The sequence below is a fragment of the Trichosurus vulpecula genome, chromosome 5 (genome assembly GCF_011100635.1).
Source record: "Trichosurus vulpecula isolate mTriVul1 chromosome 5, mTriVul1.pri, whole genome shotgun sequence".
Taxonomy (NCBI): Eukaryota; Metazoa; Chordata; class Mammalia; order Diprotodontia; family Phalangeridae; genus Trichosurus; species Trichosurus vulpecula.
In genome coordinates this window covers 103,881,184-103,903,831 of record NC_050577.1, presented here as the reverse complement: position 1 = coordinate 103,903,831, position 22,648 = coordinate 103,881,184, and the positions used below count along the sequence as shown (strand labels likewise).

General features: G+C 39.2%; 1 protein-coding gene across 1 annotated transcript; it reads right to left on the bottom strand.

The window, feature by feature from the left end:
• Positions 1-20,852: 20,852 nt before the first annotated feature.
• Positions 20,853-21,797, bottom strand: LOC118850995 (olfactory receptor 9A4-like). Its single transcript, XM_036760598.1, has one exon. The coding sequence runs from the start codon at positions 21,795-21,797 to the stop codon at positions 20,853-20,855; it is 945 nt and encodes a 314-aa protein (XP_036616493.1).
• Between the last annotated feature and the right edge of the window lie 851 nt (positions 21,798-22,648).

Genomic DNA, 22,648 nt, shown 5'->3' with positions numbered 1-22,648 from the left:
AGGCGCACTTCATGCTCGCCTTTTTTCTTCTCTTTTGTTTTTGGGTTTTTTTTTTTTTTTGGTTCTGTCTCTTCTTTCTCATGATTCATTCCATTGGTCATAATTCTTCTCCACAACTTGACTAGTGTATAAATTAATTCAATGCGAAGTTATACATGGTAGTTATATGAGGTTCCATGCCATCTTGGGGAGGGGGGAGGGAGGGGAGAAAATCTGAATCTCAAAATTATGTAGAACCATGTGTTGTAAACTAAAAATAAAAAAATGAGATTTAAATTTAAAAAAAAATAATGGTGCTCTTATGAAGCTGGAATGCCTTTGAGGAAGAGGCTAGTAAGAGGACTATTGTGCTTAGCTTTACTGAGTTCTTCGAAGCTCATCATCAAAAGGTTGGCCAACAGGTGAATTATTTTGACAATAGCAGCTCATGAAACCAGATACTAATGGGTGGAGGGATTACAATCTTCACTGACTGGAGGATGAGCCACACTGATGAAATTACGAAACTATTTTTAGTAAGAAGTAATGAAATCGAGGTAATTCTTTAAAGGATTTTTTTTATGTCAAAACAACTTTGTAGCCCTTTGAACCTGGGATCTCTAGGAAAGTCCCTTTTTCCTTATGCTAATCAGACCATTGCTCGATGCAGTTGGTTATTTGGGTTACCCATTCTATTTATCCGTTTTCTCTTGGTCTTGTATTCCTTTGCTTCATGTGCTTCCATGGCACTATTTTCACTCTTTCTTATTTCATTCTTTTCTTTAAATTAAAGTTCATTATTTTCAAAAAATGCCCATTTATTTGATCAGTTTCTGGGATCCAGAGCATTTCTGCTTGTTCCAGGGGAGCCAGAAAAATAACCTCTTGATTATTTGTTAATGGTTACCTCCCCTCCCCTTCCCAAACTTAAGAATAAATTTTAGTAGTTTAACAGAAATAAGACAATCATCCCTACATCCTAGACTCTGGAACTTCTTGGCATATATTTCTCACCCTCCTCTCTCCACACATAGATATCTCTCATCCCAAAGCAAAGACTGCAGGGGGCTCAGAAAATGCAGATTTATGTAGATGGTATGAGAAAGAGCACTAGGATTCAGAATCCCTTGTCTCATTCTTAGTCTCATCTACCCTCTTATGCAAAATGAGTAGCACCTCTTAGAGGCACTAGTAGGAACTATCTTCCATTGAAATTCATGCAGTCAATGGTAAAATTGAAGTTTCAGTGTTGTCAGTGAGATCTGCCGGGTCCTCATGGGTGAAGATATTTACCTCAACTCTGGCTTCAGACTGCAGTTCCCATAGAGACACAGTAAGCGTAGGCAGCAATGGCAGCATCCCTGGTTTAGCAAACTGCTTCCCACAGTATCAGGCAACTCTCACTGTCTGCTGTCTGCTGCCACTATGTTCTCCACAGCCACCAAAAACTCAGTGGAGCCGGATTCTCTCCAGCCCTGAATCCTCTTACCTGTGTCCCAGTGGTCCTCTTCTTCTTCAGTGAAGTCCACATCTATCTCTAAAGCAGTAGCTGCGTTAGATCACATCTCACAGGACTCTGAAATCTTGAGGCTTCCCTCAGGGAACAGGAGATCTTCTGATATATCATGAGCTATGATATCAGACAGGACAACTAGGGAGCACAGTGGATATAGTGCTGGGCCTGGCACTCTTCCCGAGTTCAAACCTGGCCTCAGACACTTACTAGCTGTGTGACCCTGGGCAAGTCACTTAGCCTTGTTCACCTCAGCTTCCTCATCTGCAAAATGAGCTGGAGAAGGAAATGGCAAACCACCTCTGTATCCTTGATAAGAAAACCCCAAATGGGTCAGACATGATTGAAAAATGACTAAACAACTAAACAAAATTTTATTAGGCAAGAGTTAGCCTAGAGTAACCCTGTTACATTCTCCTTCCAGGGAGAAAAGTAATTGCAATGTCTGCAAATTTCACCAAACAGTTACTTACTGAGGCACACATCATGAACATTCATTAATGCGCATATAGCCTAGTTAGAGAAAATTGTCTACGGCACAGAGGCTAATTACATGTAATATGATATAATATGATGTAATGTGATGCAATATAATATAATTTATAGTATAACATAATACAATGTAACATATCACAAAATCTCATAATTGGCAGGGGACACAAAGATTGTCTACTTCAAATAATGTTCGAACAAGAATCCACTTCATAACACAGGATCAAAGGACCACAGCTTTCAAGAATAATGGGAACCTAGATGTCACCTTATTTAACCTATAATTTTACAGTGAAGGAAACTGAGACCAAAAGTGGTTAAGCGATTTGTCCAAGGTCACAAAGAAGAACTGAAGCATGTATGAACGTTCAACTTTCACTTGAAGGCCTTCAGGGAATGGAGGCCTACCACCTCCCAATATGTCCAATTGTCCCTTTGAATAGTTTTATTAGAAAGTTCTTTCTTATGGCAGACTTAAACCTGTCTTTTGTATCTTCTACCCTTTATTCCTATTTCTACACTCTGGGGACAAACAGTACAAGTCCACTCTCTTCCTCACGTGATTGTCTCTTAAATACTTGGAGGCAGCGATCATGCTTGTGTGTGTCCCTCCTCCCATCCCTCCACCTCAATAAATCTTTGTTTCTCCAGGTCAGATGATCTCAAGTTCTATAACTCATCCTCCTATGGCAGGATACGGAGGTCCTTCACCATCATGGTAGCCCTCCCCTGGACTCTCCCATTGATCATTGTTCTGCTTAACGTTTGTCACCCATGTGGCTTAAACAAGTAGAGTAGAATGAAACTATCACCTCCCTAATCACAGCCAACATAGAATGGTGGATAATGGAGCACGGGATGTGGAGTCAGGAAGGTCTGGGTTCAATTCCTGCCTCAGACAATTAGTAGCTGCATGATCTCAGGCAAGTACCTGAACTTTCACCTTAATTTCCTTATCTGCAAAATGGGTATAATAATAGCACCTACCTTCCCATAGTTGTTGAGAGGATTAAATGAGATAATATTTGTCAAGTACAGATATAGATAGATAGATAGACGGATGGACAGATGTGTGGATGTGAGTATATATGTATGTGTATATACATATATATATATATATATATATATATATATATATATACATACACACACACACACACACAGACATACAAATGTTGGCAACATCATTATTACCATCATCATTATTTCTATTGTTGCCATTATCCTCGGTTCTTCTCTGGTCTCTGTTCCTGACTCTTCAGAATTCTTTCTCCATCGTTACCCAGTTGTTTTCTCACCTTGGAAAGTCATTCTGTTCCTGTACCCCCTTCCTCAGGCTGTTCCGTTTCTCCTAGAACCTCCGTTTTAAGGAAATTGCCCAGGGAAGTCACTCCATTTCTCTCTGGGCTCTGCTGCTGACTTTCTCCAGTGAGTACCTTCCCATCTTCCCCTTCCAGCTTCCTTTTATGTGTTGTTGTCCACCATTAGAATGTAAGCTCCTTGAGGCCAGGAGCTGTCTTCTTTTTTTGCATGTATCTGTATTCCTAGAACTTAGCACAACGCTTTTCACATAGAGAGGACTTAATAAATAGTTGTTGACTTAGCCGTGTTGCTCTTAATGCATTTGTTTTCTCTTGGCTCTACCACATTATACTTTTGCCTCATATTGAGCTTGTAGTACACTAAGAACTCCAGATCTTTTTCAGATGAAGTGCTATCTAACCTCCCCTAATCTGTCTTTTGAGGCAAGATTTTCTGCACCTGCAGTAGACTTTACATTTATCCCTCCTAGATTTTATCTTATTTGCTTCAGCCCATTTTTTTAGTCTTTCAAGATTTTTGCATATCCTGACTGACCCTGTAAGTCAGTGTTTTAGCTATACTCTCCCTTCCCCCTCCCCACATTGGTATCGTCTAAAAATTTTATGATTTCCTCATTGATGTCAGCATTCATTTTATTTGTAAAAATATGAGAGTGCCCAGGGTCAAATACAGATACCCTAGCACACCTCACTACAGATTGCCTTCCAAATTGACATTGAACAATCGATGACTACTTTTTGGGTCTATTCTGGTCACAAATATGCCAAATTATTATCTTATTGTAGCAACTCCACCTTTCCCACCCCCAGAATACTTCCCAGAAGTAGAAGGCAACTATGTGGCACAGTGAATAAAGTGCTGGGTCTGGAGATAGGAAGTCAGAAACACCTGAGTTCAAATCTATTTAAAATATATTTTTTAACATTTTTACTTAAAGTATTCTGTCCTCTTTCCTGAGACTAAGCAATTAAATACAGGTTATATATGTGCAATAATGCAAAACATTTCTATATTAGTCATTTTGTATAAGAAGACTCAAATAAAAAAAGAGTGAAAAATAGCATGCTTCAGGCTGTATTCAAACGATATCAGTTCTTTCTCTGGAGATGGATAACATGCTTTATCATTAGTGCTTTTGGATTGTCTTGGACCATTGTATTGCTGAGAATAGCTAAGTCATTCATAGTTCATCTAACAACATTGCTGTTACTGTGTACAATGTTCTCGTGGTTCTGTTCACTTCACTATGCATCAGTTCATGTAAGTCTTTCCAGGTTTTTCTGAAATCATCCTGCTTGTCATTTCTTATAGCACAATACTATTCCATTATAATCATATGCCACAGCTTCTTTAGCCATTCCCCAGCTAATGAGCATCCCTTTGATTTCTAATTCTTAGCCGCCACAAAAAGAGCTGCTATAAATATTTTTGTACAAATATATCCTTTTCCATTTTTTGGTGTCTTTGGGATATAGACCTGGTAGTGGTATTGCTGGATCAAAGGGTATGCAGTTTTATAGCTCTTTGGGCATAATTCCAAATTGCTCTCCAGGATGGTTGGATCAATTCACAATTCCACCAACAGTGCATTAGTGTCCCAGTTTTCCCACAACCCTTACGACATCCAACATTTTCCTTTCTTTTTCATATTAGCTATTCTGATACATGTGAGGTGATACCTCAGAGTTGTTTTAATTTTCATTTCTCTGATCAATAGTGATTTAAAGCATTTTTCATATGAATATAGATAGCTTTAATTTCTTTGTCTGAAAGCTGCCTGTTCATATCTTTTAACCATTTATCAATTAGATATTGACTTTTATTTTTATAAATTTGACTCAGCTCTCTATGTATTTGAAAAATGAGGTCTTTATCAGAGATACATGTTACAATTTTTCCCCCACTTTTCTGTTTTCCTTATAGTTTTGGCTGCATTGGTTCTTGAGCTGCAACTTTGCTAAAGTTGGTAATAATTTCAAATAGTTTTTTAGTGGATTCTCTAGGAGTTTCTAAGTATAACATCATGTCATCTGCAAAGAGTGATAGTTTTGTTTCCTCATTGCCTATTCTAATTACTTTATTTTTCTTCTCTTATTGTTATAGCTAACATTTCTAGTACAATATTAAATAATAGAGGTGATACTGGGCATCCTTGCTTCATGCCTAATTGTATTGGGAAGGCTTCTAGCTTACTCCCATTACAGGTAATGCTTGCTGGTAGTTTTAGATAAATTTTATTTACCTTAGTTCAAAATCTAGCTTCAGAAAATCCCCTAGCTGTGTGACACTGGACAAGAAAATTAACCTCTATTTGCCTTGGTTTCCTCATCTGTAAAATGGGAATAATAACGGCACCTACATCCCGGGGTGGTTGTGAGGATCAAATGAGATAATATCTGTAAAGTGTTTAGCACAGTGCCTGGCACATAGCAGATGCCTAACAAAAGCTCATTCCCTTCCCCTTCACCATCCTCAATGTATACTTCCAAGAAATTAGCTAATGCCCTCAGGTGGAAGTGGTAACCTACAAGTACCCAGTCCTAAAACCATAACTTATGATCCCCTTAAAAATCAGCCAGAAGACAACACTAGCTGAAGCAAAGGCTATTTACCAAGACAGTATAGTAATAACAGTAGCTAAAAATATTCTTCCTATAAACCTGGGGCTCATTCTCCTATGAATAAACACTTTTCACAGGAAAAGTGGGCACAAATTTAGAGTACAGTGGTAGTAAGGCAAACATGTAAGGAATACACATCAAAGCCTTGATGTTTTTTCTCTCCTTGAGGAATTCTCATGCACCTGCCCCCCACCCCGCCCTGCTTTGAGTTCTATAATTTCCTGACCTGGGTTTACTTACAGAAGCAAATGGATTTCTGCTAGGCTCCACTCTTATCAGCCAGCTAGAAAGCTCTGTGGGTTCAAAGTGGCAGAATTATAGGCTCCCCTTTAGTCAGGGTTTCCTGCCTTGGTTATTTTTCTGCAGGCAGGGATAGATGCTGGAAGTGAGACCCTGCTCTGAACATCATTGAACCACATGAGTGCTATTGCTGGCTTCTGAACTTCCTCATTTCTTGGCACACCACTCAAGTCTTCCTCACCTGGGAAAGGTAAAACCATCCACACACACCACCATGCACACTCTTTCTCACTTGAGCCTGGATCTGCAGCCCAGGATGGATAGTAGGTGACAAAGTTGCAAGTTGGCAACCATCCTGTAATGCCCCAGTCTGGGTCTGGGAGTATCCTAGTATAAGTCTGTGACTTCCTTTTGTGCCATCATGCAGCCTTTCCCTGGGCCCTGGAGTGCTCCATGTGACCTGCTGTATCCCTGCTCCCCATGTCCCCATATCCTATCCCAACCTTGTCTTCCATATCTGTAGACCTCTCTGTATCACTGTGACAACCTGGGTTGGACAAATGACTCACTGTGACTTTTTGTGGATTTCTCCATCAGTATTCAGTCTGGTACATTTTATAGATCTGTTTGGAGGAGGTGAGGATAGAGCTCAAGTTGCTTTGCTTCCTACTACTCCACCATCTTGGTCCTGCCCCATCCTATTTCCTCTTTTTGAACCTCTAACTTTATTTTCACCTTCTGTTGTTGATCTTCACCCAAATGTTCTCTACTATGCTTCTGCCCCCTGGTTCTGGGATTTCCTTAGAGAAGTTTATCTCCTTAAGATATGATGCTACTTTTCTCTACCCTTCTCCTCTGATTGGAGGGAATGGGAATGGGAAAAAAGGTTTGAATTTAGGAATGTGACATTCAATAGATAAATCTCCAATCATTTTTCCCCTTGGATGGTGACAATGAAAAATAAATGTGGGGTCCAATAGCAAACAAAATGCAATCTCTTACCCCATTTTTCACATTTGCAAAAAAAAAACCCAACCTATGATGTAGCTTTAAAAAGATACTTATCAGCAATATCCTAAAAGTCTACAACAGGGGGATATTGTGCTATGAAAGGGATTGCTTATCTGATATAGTCACTATGCTGTAGTGATAAATAAATTGAAGGACCTGGCAAAAGAGACAATGCTCATGACAGTTATTTAATGGAATTATGGAAAAGATTAAGAATCTGTTAGGGACAAAACTAAAGGGTGGCTTCTAAAAGTTAATAAACCACAGGAAATCTGGAGAGAATTTTAAAATACATTGCTAGAAGCCTAGGATAAATGTGTGCTAGGGATTAAAGTACCAGGCATCTGGGAGATAATCACAGCATGAATGTTAGTTGAATGAAGAGACTCTTAAAAGCAGAAGAGGGAGCTTTCAAAAATCAGAAAGTTAGCCCAGGCGAGGACAACAGGGAAGCCCCCAAAGTGTAACAACTCAGGTCTAAACTAAAATTCTGGCGGGTCAAAACACAACCAAAAAAATCCCAAACTCAGACTCAGAGGAGCCTCTTGCAAGGACCTTCAAAGACTATAATAAAAGGTGGGCTTTTTCATGAATAAAATGGGAGAAGGCCATTTTTAAAAAGTCATAGGGACTACTAAGAGATGAAAAGAAAGGCACAAGGCAAGGAAGTGGAACCTGAGGATGCTCATTTTTAATTAATGGCCCGGCCTGTGATAATTTTGAGTACCTGGAGCAGGGGCAGGTGATGGGAGGGGGGAAGGGAATATTCCAGGAGGGAGGATGTCATTTTGGCAAGGCTCTGGGTGAAAAAGATAATGAAGATTAAGCTGCCAGAGATGGATTGAGTGGGTTGGGGTAATGGGTTTTAGGAAAATGTGAATGGAAGAGAACCTTTTTCCTTTCTTTGGTCTTTATTTTTTCTTTGTCTCTTTACTCCTCTCAATTTAACTTCCTCACTTTTTGCTTTGACAGTTTTTGTTCCCTTATGTAAGTAAGGCACACTTCTTTAGTGTATGTGTAACCCCCGGCCCCCCAAAAATATGGACCCATGGAGAACCAAGTTCATTTCTTGGAGGTTTCTCAATAATTATATCCTTTGGCTGATATTCACGGTAGCCTCTGGCACATTCAAATTAGATTCATTTCCAGCTCTTGTCACAGCAATAAATTAATTAAGGGAGCCCTGAACAAGTAACTCCTCCCAACTCACTTGATAAAATTATAGGGGATGGACCTTTGTCAGAAAGAGAGCTTTGCTCATGAAGTCGATCATGCATGCCAGTTTTAAATGATTTGTGCCTTGCTAGGATAACACAGTCACTTCTGATTGGTCCCCAGGATTCCCTGTGATGGGGGGAAGGGATACTGTTGAAAATGTTTTACTACTGAGAGTCAAGAAGATGGACTCCAGTCAGACAATAAAACTGTGTAAATATCTCCAGCCCTTCTCTTTCATTGGGTTGGGGGCTTTTTTTTTGTTTTTGGTGCCCATGTTTTCTCTCCATCGGATTTCTGAGAGGGGGGAGGTCCTCTTTCTTCTCACCCCCAGTAGCTATACATAAGTAGAAACCTAGGTGAGCCTGAGAACCTGGCTTGCTTCTTCCCTGCCTTTCTATATCTGTCCCTTTGCATATACTATTAACCGGTGATTCCTAAAAAATGGAGATTTTCATTGTTTTTGATTTTGATATTTGGGCATGAGTTAGCCAGAGGGAAGAGAGCTTCTCCAATAAGAAGAGAATCAGCAGCCTTTTCTTGAAGTGAAGGCCTAAAGAAGGCCTATGCCATGCCCTGACTGACCAGGAAATCCACACCTTCTGAATTGTTCATTCAGCTTATCTGCTGAGGTAAATGAGAAATAGCAGTATGTTTGTATAGCAGTCCCACAAAAGCCTTATCTTCTGAGGGAATATAATGAGTATAATGGGCTTTTTGTGATTTTTTTAAAATTTATGTATGTATTAACATACATCTGTGAGTCTTTTGAATTTTATGCAGTTTCTGTGATAAATCAATACCATATATTTAGGTACATTGAGTACCTTCTTTTGAAGGGATACCCACATTTTGGGGAGACATGAGACAGAAACCATGCCTAAGTTTTGTTTTAGAAATATCTCTGTTGTTATTCAGGTGGAGGAAGAGGGAGAGAGGGAGAGAGAGAGGGAGAGAGAGAGAGAGAGAGAGGTCAGTGCATAATGAGACAGAGAGAAAGAAAACCTGACCTTCCTTTTGGGAAAAGACCCTAATAGGATGACTCTAAGTCTTGTTTAAGCCCAGAGTCAGAGATTTTTTGGGGGAAAGTACCCCGTGGGTTATAGGTCACATCATCGATGTCTTCTTAATTCTTTTGCAAACACCAGGCTAAGAAGGCATGAAGTGGAAAACAAGTTTATTACACAAAACAAAGAAAAAAGAGAAGACTCATTTCTGACCCCATGGACCATCAAGAAAACTTCCCCCTCTTCAGGGACTTATCTTCTCCAGGAACTTTTATAATAATTCTAAACTTATATTATCACCTAGTGTTAAAGTCTTGCCAAACAGGAAAGAACTCAGGGCCAAAAGTCAACCTCCGTCCTCCAGATCCTCACCATTAATATAACTTAACAGTGCCGGTAAAGGTCAAGGTTCAGGTTTATTCTTTGACATTGTGACTCTGGGTCTCTGTTCTTCAATTCTAGTTCCCATAGCTCCTGACTTGAATCAAGGATTCCTCCATTCTTCTCTTACAATGCTTCTAACTCATGTTCCTTGAGATGTCACTTTGGTGGAGGAATTCTCTGACCCTGCCCAGCAACTGCTGCCTCCCTCCTCCATCAAAGTCACATACTTCCCAGGGAGTGCTACAGCTCATATTGAGACAGTAAAGACAATACAACTTGACTGGTTGACTCATGCCCAGTTCTTTTTATTTCTTTTTGGATAGCATGATTAAAATTCATTTTTAAAAATTCACTTGATCCATAGTAAGTTAAAATTCCAGCCCCTCATTTTTATTATGTATAAGTCTTTGCTTTTTACATGTGTTTCTTGTAAGCAAAAGATTCTAGGGGTTTTAATTTCTTATCCAATCTGTCACTCTCATTCCTTTTATTGTATTGCTTAATTAATTCACATTTAAAGTAATGAAAGTTAGGTCTACATTTTCCTTAATTTGTATCTCTAGTATTGTTTTTATTTTCTAAATTGGGATTTTTCATTCCTCTCTCTCTTTTAAGTACTTTGTCCCTACAATTAATTTTGTTTAATTTACTTTAAAACAACCCTATTCCCACAGGCTTGCTTTACTTCACCTTCAACATTCCCCACTTCCTTTTGTCACCCCTTTCCCTAAATTGGGAGTTTTAATTAATTTACTGATTCCTTTTTTCCTTTATTCCTTTTATTCAGTTATCTAATTCTTCCTCCTTTTTCCCTTTCTTTTTCTTTCTCAGTTAAGTAGTTAAATTCCTCTCTCCAGCTTCTTTTACTTCTTAGATTTTGTTTTGTTTTTTACATTTTCTTTACCTTGTTCTATTCATCGATTCTCTTCTCTTTTTATTTTAAACTTTTATTCTTTGATTCTTGGTCTTTATACTTATTTATGCTTTCTTTTATCTCTTTGCATTCCTCAGGGAATTTCAGCTTTTAAAGTACCAATTTTGAGTTTCCTCTTCTAAAGAATTCCTATCTTATTACCTTGTAGATTTTGTTCCCCCCAGCCCCTTTTTTGGTGGCTCACTCTTAGAAGTATCAGTTCCCATAGGAGGTAGTGAGAATTGACCCATGTGGAAATCTACCTGTGTCTCTGATGTTGTGGTCCAATTCTACCCACTGCCCTCCTCCCGATCATTCTTTCCCATTTACCCTGGAATTGCCTCTCTGGGTCCATGATGTCCTATCCTTCTAGATTCTGGTTGCTCCCCCAGAAGCTCTGATTTCCCTTCTTCTGGGGCAGAATGTTGTCCACGGAATCACATGATTCTTTCAGAAATAGTATCTCTGAGTATCAAATCTCTATAGATTTTACTCACTGCATGGTCCCCGTGTATCCTTGCAGAATACATCTCTCTCCACATGTGGGTGTTCAGTAGGATCCCTTCCCACCATTAAGTGGAGATCTGACCCTGCCTTTTCCCTTGATTCAGTCCCTCCCTTGACCACTTACCCCCATTTTCCAGTCACCCCTCTACTTTCTGAGAGACTATAGGAGATATTTTCCCTTCATTGTTCATTACTTACTTGATTAGTGTACATCACACATTCCCCTCTATCTTCTCCCTCCCTTTTATGCATTTCCATCACACATTCTGTGTTTCAGTCACACAACACAGAGTAATCCACCTGTAAGGGGTGATGATAGTAAGGTTTAATCCAGTGTTTCAGGCCTCTTCCTTTCTTTTTTTTTTTTTTTTTTTTTGCTTTTGGCAGGGCAATTGGGGTTAAGTGACTTGCCCAAGGTCACACAGCTAGTATATGTGTCAAGTGTCTGAGGTCAGATTTGAACTCAGGTCCTCCTGACTCCAGGGCCGGTGCTCTACTCACTGCACCATCTAGCTGCCCCCTCTTCCTTTCTTTAAATTCTTTCATCTTTATTTCTTTGCATAATTTTTTGGGGGAAGAGATTTTTGCCCCTTTTATTCCCATGTCTCTCACTTCCTGATGAATTTCCCTTTGATAGCAGGTGCCCTCAGAATCTGGATCTCAAAGCTACGTCAGCCTTTTCCCACTTTTCCTTGGCCTCAGTCCCTACTCCAATTGACATCTTGAGGGACGGAAGTGGTCCTGGCTGATGCCAGGCCTCTTTCCTTCACACATGTGCTAATGCTCTGCCCCCATCCCCTGGCTGAGAGAATTACAGTCTCAGGCAGAATATACTCAAACATACACACACACACATATATATAAAATACACACAAGTATATACATATATATTTATGTGTGTACATATATATTTATATATTAAAAATTAGGTGTTATGATGTGACCTGGAAGTCCTCCCAACTCTTTCGAACTAGACCTCGATACCAGATAGCTCATGGAAGGACCTCTCATGGGGCTGTGCAGACTTCTCTGAAAACCTCTTGCCTTGCCCTTCTTAACTGAGGATCCTCAGTTCCCCAGAAAAGTTTGGAAAACTACACACTATTCACCTCTCCTCAGCTTCTGGAGAGGGAGAAAATCATTGGTGACCCTGACATGACAGCACAGACCAGGTCCCCATTTTGCTTGTTTTAATAAAGTTTTGTATTTTGTAATTAATTTTAAAAGCGTAATATGTCTGAACACAGCAACACTAACAAGTGGAGAAAAGAGGGGGTATGATTAGCATAAATGATTAAGCAGCTTTTGAATTTTTTCTCATATCCTGTGACATGGACTTGGGATCCAACATAGGCTCAAGCTTTGGATAGTCAGTGCTTTTGTCTTTGGGGCGCTGACCCTGAAAGCAACTTCTGATTGCTTCTTGCTTCAGCCGATGTAGAGATAGACTTTCTCTACTCTGCTTACCATCTCATCTTCTCTGCCTCCTCCCTCCATTATTTGACCTTGATCCCTTCAGTTTAAGTTTCCAGTGTCTGAGAGGTAGGTCACATTATCCCTCCATCTTGAAGTCATTCACCTTATTTGCAACACCTCTTCCTTGCTTCCACATCTCAAATCCCCACCATACCACAGCAGTAGGGGAAAGGACAAACGGAGTCAGAGGGAAACTATGTTGTGTTATTCTCATCCATGTTGTCCTATAAATCTTCCATAAAGGTCTACTTAGAAAGTCCATGTTCTTTCTCTAAATTCTTTAATGTTTTGAAAATATGGGAGAAACCCCTTCCTGCCCATAGGTTACTTCTCCCTCCTATTTTGTAGGTGGAGTGAAATGGGGGTAAGAGATGACCTGGCTTGCCCTCAGTTATGCAGCTAGTAAATACCAGGGCCAAGACTTGCCCTCCAGTTTTCTGATGCCAAATCCAATGCTCTTTACACTATGCCACACTCTTTGGTTCTACCATGCATCATAGTCTGACTCTCTTTCTCAGCTTTTGGTCCCTGAGGATAAAAACAAAGTGATGGGGGAAATGAGTCTCTGTTCTAACTTAAAACTGAGACTCGGTTCCCCCATCACTTTTTTTTTAGTTCTTTCCCTGGGTTATTTCTTTCATGGAAAGGCAGGATTTCATAAGGCCATGGAGTTAGATCTAGAGCATGAAATCAAAGAGGCAAATGAACCCCAACCTTAGAAACCTAGCCGCGTGATCATGAGCCAATCACTTAACCTCTCATAGTTTTAAATTCTTCATCTAAAAAATGGAGATGATAATAACGATAATATCCACTTCTCAGAGCTTCTGTGAAGAGCAAAGGACAGATGGATTTGGGGGGGGCAGGGCAATTGGGGTTCAGTGACTTGCTCAAGGTCACACAGCTAGTACATGTGTCAAGTGTCTGAGGCTGGATTTGAACTCAGGTCCTCCTGACTCCAGGGCGGGTGCTCTACTCGCTGTGCCACCTAGCTGCCCCCAGACAGATGGTTTTTAAGGTGCTTTGCAAATCTTAAATGTGAGCTAGTAAATTGAGCTCTTATTAAATTAGTTTCCCCTTTCCTTTTGTCCTCTTGTTTTCATACTTCCCTTTTTCCTGGTGTCCCTGAACATGGATTGTCCATCATGCTCTTCTTCTGCCTCCTGACATTTTAGCCTCGTGAATAAAAATCTACATTTTTTTCATCAAACACTCACAATCTAGCTCTGTCTACAGCTGAAAGGTGCCCAACAAGGTTATATGTGCATCGGGGAGGGACACTACTGGTCACACATTCATATCACATTTGTCACTAAATCTTGCCAACTCTTCCTTCACAAAGTCTTTTCTAATTGTCTCCTTCTATCTATTTCTAGTGCCATGAATTTAGGGTCAAAAGGCCTTCACCTGTGCCTAGCTAACTGTAGCAACAACTTAAGTGGTCCAGTTTGACTTAGAAATACATAGCAAAAAGGGGCAGGGGAAGGGGAATGGTAGTGTTCCTTAATACAATAGTAGCTATCATTTATACAATGCATTAAGGTTTGCAAAGCCCTTTACCTATATAACTTCATTTGATATTCATAATAACCCTATGAGGTAGATGTTATTATTACCCCCACTTTACAGATGAGGAAACTGAGGCTTGAGAGACATTAAATGACATGCCCAGCATCACATAACTCATATCTGAGGTGGACTTAGAAATGTGGTATTCCTGACTCCATATCCAGCACTGGAATCATGGAACTGTTTAGTTGTCCAACTATTAAACATTATTTTCCCCTGAAAAAAAAACAAATCATGAGATTATAATTTTTAGTATGATGAATAAAATATGTAAGATAAGATGTCACTTATTGCTACCTGACCTTTAGCCCTACCAAATTAAATTTTCAAAAATTATTTAAATTGTAGATTTTATCTTGACCATTATAAATAATTAAATTAAAATTTAAAAATTACCAAAACTCATGAAATTCATGCAATTTATGCTCTGATAATTTTTAAGTGAACTTTCATAAAACAATAACAACTTTTTTGCCATGACTTCTTTGCATCTCAGAGATTTTTTTAAGGTGTTGTTGATACCCTTTGCCTTTATATACTGATCATTTCTGGATACCCTCACTCTCTCTCAATGAGCTCCTTCCCCTGTAATAAAGAAAAAAGAAGAAAAACCAAATAAAAGGAATCACAGTGCATACAATATTTTACATCTATAACACCCCCCCCCCCAAGCCTTCTAGAAAAGTAATGTAGCCAAAGACCTGGTTCCCACAATTATTTCTAAGGACACTATAGTAGGAGGATTTTTTTAAAATGTGAAACCATTTATATCATTAGATTACATCACTATAATTTCTTTATAAGCAGTACAAAATAACTCTCAAGATGCATTCCTACCTCCAGAAGGCATTTCCATGAGAGCAGAATTACTGAATCTTTTGCTCACAGGCTTCCTTTTGTTGACTTTTGGCCTAGAAAAAAGCATCTAGCAATCAAACAACAAATAAGCAATTTCCAACTATATTCCAGGAATGGTGTTCAAGGCACTGAGGATATAAACATAGATGTAGATTTAGAACTGGAAAGGTCCTCAAAAATCATATGGTTCAAACTCCTGAAAGCCTCCCTCCCCAGAAGCATCTGTTTTATTTGCATTGGCACTAAAAATTAGATGGTGGTGGTGGGAGGATGGAATAGTTACTCAGCATATAATCTCTATATCAGCCACCAGATGGCAATCCAATCTAGAGATGTTCCAGTTCCCTCTGGTCTTAACTCCCAACAAATTACTTTTTTTTAAGTTAAAAAATTAAATTATAAATTTCATCTTGACCACTTTGAATAATTAAATTAAAATCATAAAATTGCCAAGATCAAATCTCACAAATTCTTTACTATATAGAAACTGAAACCTGATAGATCCCAAGAGACAAAGTACAGAGTAGACCCTAGCAACAGCTCTTCTATTTAAAATGAGAAACAAGATATTTATTGAAAATATACTTAAGTGAAAAAAATAGCATTGTTAAATGCTACTAAGATAACCAAAGAGATCCCTCTTAGGAAGTATCCTGTAGACATTATCAATCCCTTCATAAGTATAAGAGAGGTGGACGATCAGGAAGAAAGTATGCGCAACTCGTTGCAAAGTTTAGATGCCAGAAGGACTAACGCCACTTCTGTAACATCAACATTATCACAAAGAATTGTGACCAAAGATTTCAAGCATCTTAAAAATTGAAAACTCTTCCTCCTGATTCCTTTTACTTCAACCCTGCTCTAGATTCCTTCCTCTTCCTCAGTAAGTGGTAATACCTATGTTCGGAAATACCATACTGGACCAAGAGATAAACTAACATTTTAAGGGAAGAGAATGTTCTGAATGTATGCAAACTTTTAGTTGTCAGAAGATCACAAAGATAATAAAAACAGGACACTCCTGTGGAAGAAGCCCACAGAAAAGGAGACCAAGTAGATGGAGTAACACTCAGAGAGGAAAAGTGATATTTGTTGAGTTTGTGGTTTTGTTTTTCCTTTTTTTCCCCATATCTTTCCTGAAAATGGGTACCACCTTAAATATTTTGCCTGACTTCACATGTATAATGGAAATGATATCTCTTGCCTTCTTATTAGAAGGAGGAAGAGAATTTGGAACTGAAGATGAAAATTTTAAATAAAAAAAAAGAAAATGGGTACTGCCCATGTATCTTTTTGATACTTATGCTTACTTCAGAAAGCATCCCCCCCTTTCTTTGTTTTACTGTAACAATTATTTGTTCTTTTTTCAGTTATGTCTGACTCTTTGTGACCCCATTTGAGATTGTCTTGGCAAAGACACTGGAGTGATTTACCTTTTTCTTTCCCAGATCATTTTATATAAGGAAACTGAGGCACACCGGGTTAAGTGATTTGCCCAGGATCACACAGCTAGTGTCTGAGAAGCAGATTTGAACTCGAGAAGACGAGTCTTCCTGACTCCAGGCCAAGCGTTTGATGTGCTATAGTGCCACCTAGCGGCACCCTTATTTCTTTTGTCTTCTACTTTTCTCTGGCTTCTCACAAACTGGAAAGCACTTTCCATAAAATTCATCCATTTCATTACATTCATCATCACTATTCTAAGTTAGGTTACTAGCTCCTCCTGACAGAACTATTTATTTTAACAGCCTCCTAATTGGTTCCCCAATTTACTGTTTCTCCTGTCCAATGTCTTTTCTTCCTGAAGCCACCAAAATAATCTTCCTCTGTCACAGGTCTGCTTAAAAATCCTCAGTGACTATTGACTCAAGGACACAAACAGCAACTCCTCAGAACGTGTAAGGTCCTCTGCAATCTTCTTCCTATGTATCTTTCCAAACTTATTTCATATTACTCCCCTTTTGATACTCTATGTTCCAACCAAATTGGACTATTACTTCCTTAAACTTTGCATTATATTTACAATTACATTAGTATATCTCCCTATTGCCTCTGGGAACAAATGAGTTCCTCTCTTTGGCATTTAAAGTCCTCTACGTTCTGGCTGTAATATACACTTCTTTTTGTTTTAATTTTTAATGAAAAAATCAATTTTCTTTACTTTCCACCTCCCAACTCTCCCAATTACAAAAAAGAAAAAGAAAATTAAAACCCTTATTACAAATATGCATAGGCAAGCAAAAAAATTTTATATATATGCCTTAATCTGCACCATCACATCTCTGTCAGGAAATTGGTAGCATTAGTCCTCTGGAATCACAGTTGGTCATTGCACTAGAGTGTGCAAATATTTCAAACTTGTTTTTTTTTAAGTGCTGTTGCTACTGCATCAACTGTTCTCCTGCATCTGTTCACTTCACTCTGCACTAGTTCATGCAAGTCTTCCCAGGCTTCTCTGAAACTGTCCTTTTGATAATTTCTTATAGCTTAATAATATCCCATTACATTTATATACCATAATTTGTTTAGCCATTCTCTAATTGACGAGCACCCCCTTAGTTTCCAGTTCTTTACAAGAAGTATTGAAAGTCTAGCCTACTTTTCTAGATTTACTATACTTAATGAAGTATAAAAAAGTCTTGGGATCCTATCTCAGCCAGCATACACTGACATCAACACTGATTCCAGGTATATCCTGTGCAAGCCAAGTCACTGGTTCCTAGGCCCAGCAATGACATGTCACAGGGCTGATCAAATACAGTAGTGGTAGTAAAAAGGGCAGCCCATACCACAGACTCTATAGCCCAGTGATATGACCGATGATCCTCAGCCCCTGTGCTCTCTGCTCCCTCTCTCTCACACACATAAAAATCCCTGGGAAAAGTTGAAGGAAGAGAGAAAGCACATAGAGGGCACCACACTGGGACATGGTCAGCATAACATGGCAAGAGAACTCAAAGCATGGTGTCCTAGTGCCCTTGAAAACAAAGAGGCCAGTGCAGGACCATGGAATATGGGGACAGCTGGAAGAACAACTACTCTGGAGAGGACTCATGCCCCTAAGATGTCAGTGCCCTGGACAAAGCCCTAGTTATCTGACCCTAGTTAGAGTTCTACCTTTTCTCCTCATTCCTCTCTCTATTCACTTCTTACCCTTTCTTCCAGCCTTATCTCAAAATTTATTGTCCTCCATGATTTTTTCCTGAATAATTTCATCCAATTAAGATTTACTATCACTCTTGTTCAATAACACTTATTTTCTATATTACGCAATTTATGACAACACATTTATCTTGCACAATTTCAGTACATATTTGTCTTGCATAGTTTTCTGATTCACATACACACGTCTCCCTTCAGTAGCTTCCTTCCCATAGTGACATAGTAGCAGCCAAATAAATGCTTGCTCAGTCAAATTATTAATCTCCCTTTCTAGATTGCACCAAAGGGTCCAGACTGGTGCCATCTTCAAATAGAGGCAAGGAACGAAGACATCATGTTCCCCTAAAAGTGATCTGAGTGAGCCTGTGTGCTGGCACTGCAGTGACTTTGACTCAGCTTTGATCTCTGCTTTTGTTTTTGACTTCATCAATGACCAGACCTGACATCACAAGTATTCAATGCTATTGATAGATGATTTAATCTCTCTCCAATTTGTTGATTTATGTCATAGAACAGGACTAAGCCTGAGACAAGAAGACGTGGGTCAATTAGCATTGGAATCCAGGGCTCCAATCAAGTTTCAAGCAGGCAGTCAGGGATAAAAATTGGAAATCTGAGAGCGAATAGAGGGAAAGCCCAAGTTGGAAACCAGGGCATGGATGCCAAAAATAACAAAGAAGGAGCTGGAACAATTCAAGAGGTTGTCATTAAATCAACAATGCTTTCTCTTGCTTTAATTAAAAGTCAGAATAAGGTCCTTAGGTGTGGACCTCTAGGACCTAGAGGGCCTGCTAGGTGCATTGTGGGTCAAATTCCTGCTTTCACCGTTTATCAATTGTGTAATCCTGGACAGGTCCTCAACAAGAGTGCTGGACTTGGAATCATCAAGCCTTGAGTTCAAATCCAACTTCAGATATTCACTAGCAGTATGACCCTGAGCAAATTACTTAATCTCTCTTAGCCTCAGTTTACTCATTCATAAGATGATGATAATAATAGCACCTAACTCCCAGGGTTGTTATGAGACTTAAATGAGATAACATATAGAAAGCCTATTTCACATAAATGTTAGTTTTTATTAACATGATTGTACATGAAACAAGTTAGATATGGAGTATCTTGCCTAAGAAGTGACTTGTCCAAGATCATTCAGTTAGTTAATGATACAACTAGTTCCTGAATCCAGGTATCCTGACACCTAGCTTCTTGGCCCTCTTGCTCCCCCCTCTGGACAAGTTCTCCTTACCTCCTCTGTAAGTCCTATACTGCCTCACTTGTGGATTGGCTACCTCTCTAAAAGGAAATACAAATGATCTCTGATGGAGGCAACCTTTGCCTAAGTCACCAAAACTCATCTTTATTGGTGGCACTTCCAAGCTCACATTCTCTCCTACTTGTTCAGCCTTGCTCCTTGACCCCTGAAAATCAGATTGTATTTCCAAAGTGATAGCCTCAAGACCTTGAGCAGTGATAGTTCAAATAATAATAAGCAACCAGAGCTTGACACTGCAGGTAACCAAGAATAGACATAGAGATCCATTCGCCATACTTTTTGCCTTAATTTGAAATAACTACTAAATGTCCTTTTAAGTTATAAAATACTTGATCTTCATTAAATTCAACACATGTTTTAAATGTCTGCTATATATAAAGAGGTGGTTTGACATAGAGAGCTGACCTTAGAACAATAAAGACCTGAATTCACATCCTGTCTCTTACATATACTGTTTGCATGACCCTGGGAATCATTCAGTTCTCCAAGAAACTCTTTGGGAAACTGAGTTTAAGAGTAGGTGTCAACCTGCATTGGTAGAAGGACTTTCCTCACTGGGACTTCCCAATACCAATGAAATCATAAGTCTAGGACCCAAAAAATATGTACAGAGGACCCTTGGTTGTTGTCCTTCTTTCTCAAAGAGGACCAAAATAATATCACTATGCTAGAGTCAAGTTTCAGTGTGTCCAACTGTGGCTGAACAGACCAATATGAGCTAGGAATGGTCTACCACAGGTTGGGCACAAACGACATTTTATTCCTATTTCATAAAAGGAGCATCAAGCTCAGAGAGATAAAGTGACTTGTCCCAAGTGTCTAAATTCAGTACTAGTTCCATTTCTCTACACTGTCTCTGGAGTGGTAAAATCTGCATTGAGGTCTTAGATTTAGAGCTGGGGAAAACCCTTCCATTTTACAGATGAAGTAACTGAGACCCTGAGAAGCTAAATCATTTGCCCAAAGTCAGACAAGCAGTAAATGACAGAGTTGTGTTTGGAATATAGCTGCTCAGCCTCCAAATCCAGTGCCTTCCCCCCCACCACTGCACCACGCTATTTTTTAAGGAAAAGAGATGAAATAAAAAGTATGTTGTTATCTAATACACAAAGAAATGCGGCAAGAAAAGAGACAGCTCCATAACGTGCTACTTCAATCCAATACAAACAATAGACAATCAATGCCATTTTTATATAGAGTTTTACACATTTTGGCTCTGTGGGGAAGGTTACTTGTTTGAAGACTTTTTTTCAATGTTAATGTTTATGCCAATGTGAATTGTTGCCATGAGACCATGCCATGGAAACAGCTACTTCTTTAAGAAATGACTTAATCGTTTTACTCCATCTATGAGAACCTTCTTGATTTGGTCATTCCTCAGAGTGAAGATGAAGGGGTTCAGCAACGGAGTCACCACTGATGTCATCAGGGAAATCATCTTGTTATACTCAGCCGCTTGGGTCTGCTTGGGCTTCACATAGAGAAACAGACATGTGCCATAGCCTATCACCACCACAGTGAAGTGGGAGGCACAGGTGGAGAAGGCCTTATTCCGGCCAGAAACAGAAGGGATCCTCAGGATGGTACAGATGATGTAGATGTAGGAGATGATGGTTGGAAGCAAAGTGCCAAAAAGAACGAAAGCTGCCATCAGGAAAAGGATGAACTGCTGAAATCTGCTGTCACCACAAGTGAGTCTGAGCAACTGGCCTCTCTCACAGTAAAAATGATTCAATGTATTTGGCCCACAGAAGTAAAGATGGTATGTTGCAACAGCTGGCCAGATTTGGAACAGAAACCCAAATACCCAGCATGTGAGAGCCATCAAGAGGCAGACATGGTGGTTCATGATGAGGCTGTACCTCAGGGGATTACAGATAGCTACGTATCGGTCTATAGCCATTGCTGCCAACAACACAAACTCTGAAGTCCCCACAGAAAGGTAAATGTAGAGTTGAGCTATACATGTACCGAAGGACATTGTTTGAATCTGGGTGGTCAACAACCCCTCCAACATGGTAGGAGTAACCACCGATGTGATAAAAATCTCCATAGCAGAGAGGTTACTGAGAAAGAAATACATGGGGGAGTGGAGATGGCAGTTCATGCACACCATAATAATTATGACTGAATTCCCAATTATTATCACCATATATAGGAGGAAGAATATGGAAAAGAGCATGTGGCGGAAATCTTGTGAGCCAGAAAAACCAAGCAGCCTCAATTCCAGAATTCCTGTGTTGTTACCATTCATCCTACTGTCTGCTGCAAAGGTAGCTGGGAAATAAGGAAGAGTTAGCCTGTTTAATTCGGTGGAAAGGGTAATGGAATTGGAGTCCAAAGACTAGGGTTTGAGTCTGACCTTTAACCCTCATTAGATTGTTATACAAATGCTATTATTAATTATTATTATTATTATCATCATTGTTATTATTATTTTTTTCTCTTGTCCTGGATCCCTACATTATAGGACAGGTCCACTTAATGTCCTGCTAATGAATGAAACAATATGACTATTACCCACACAACCAGTGGTTTTCCCCAAACTTTTACTTGTTACTTGTGCCACCATTCCTTATTAATTGAGTATTTATTTTGAATCTTTTCATTCTTCCCTCTCCTCCTATTCCTATATACACTCACTACAACCACTTACCAAATCATCTTTATTCTTTCACACTGTACTAACCTTTTTGCTCCATTTCCATAATATGTAGATTACCCAAATAGCCTTGCTAACTCATGTCTAGTTTTTCTATTCAAAATTTCCTATAAGGTACTGCCAAAATATCTTTCTTCTGAAGCCACTTATATCCTGTCATTCTTTTAAAGGATGGTTCTTTTAATGATGTCTAACATTTTATTGACATTTTTGGCTTTATTCTTCACTTAGGAACTACTTCAGTGCCTCGCCACGGTACGGTCTAGAGGTGACATTGATTTTTTGAAGGATATCTCAATGGAACATGACATCTATTAGGTTCTAATAACCTGGAAAGACTTTCAGTATAAACTGACAGACTGTCTATTTGTCACTTAAGGACCAGAATGGCCATGATCAGAGAGGTTTATCATGAGAAGTTTGGCCAGTTGGCAAAAACTCAT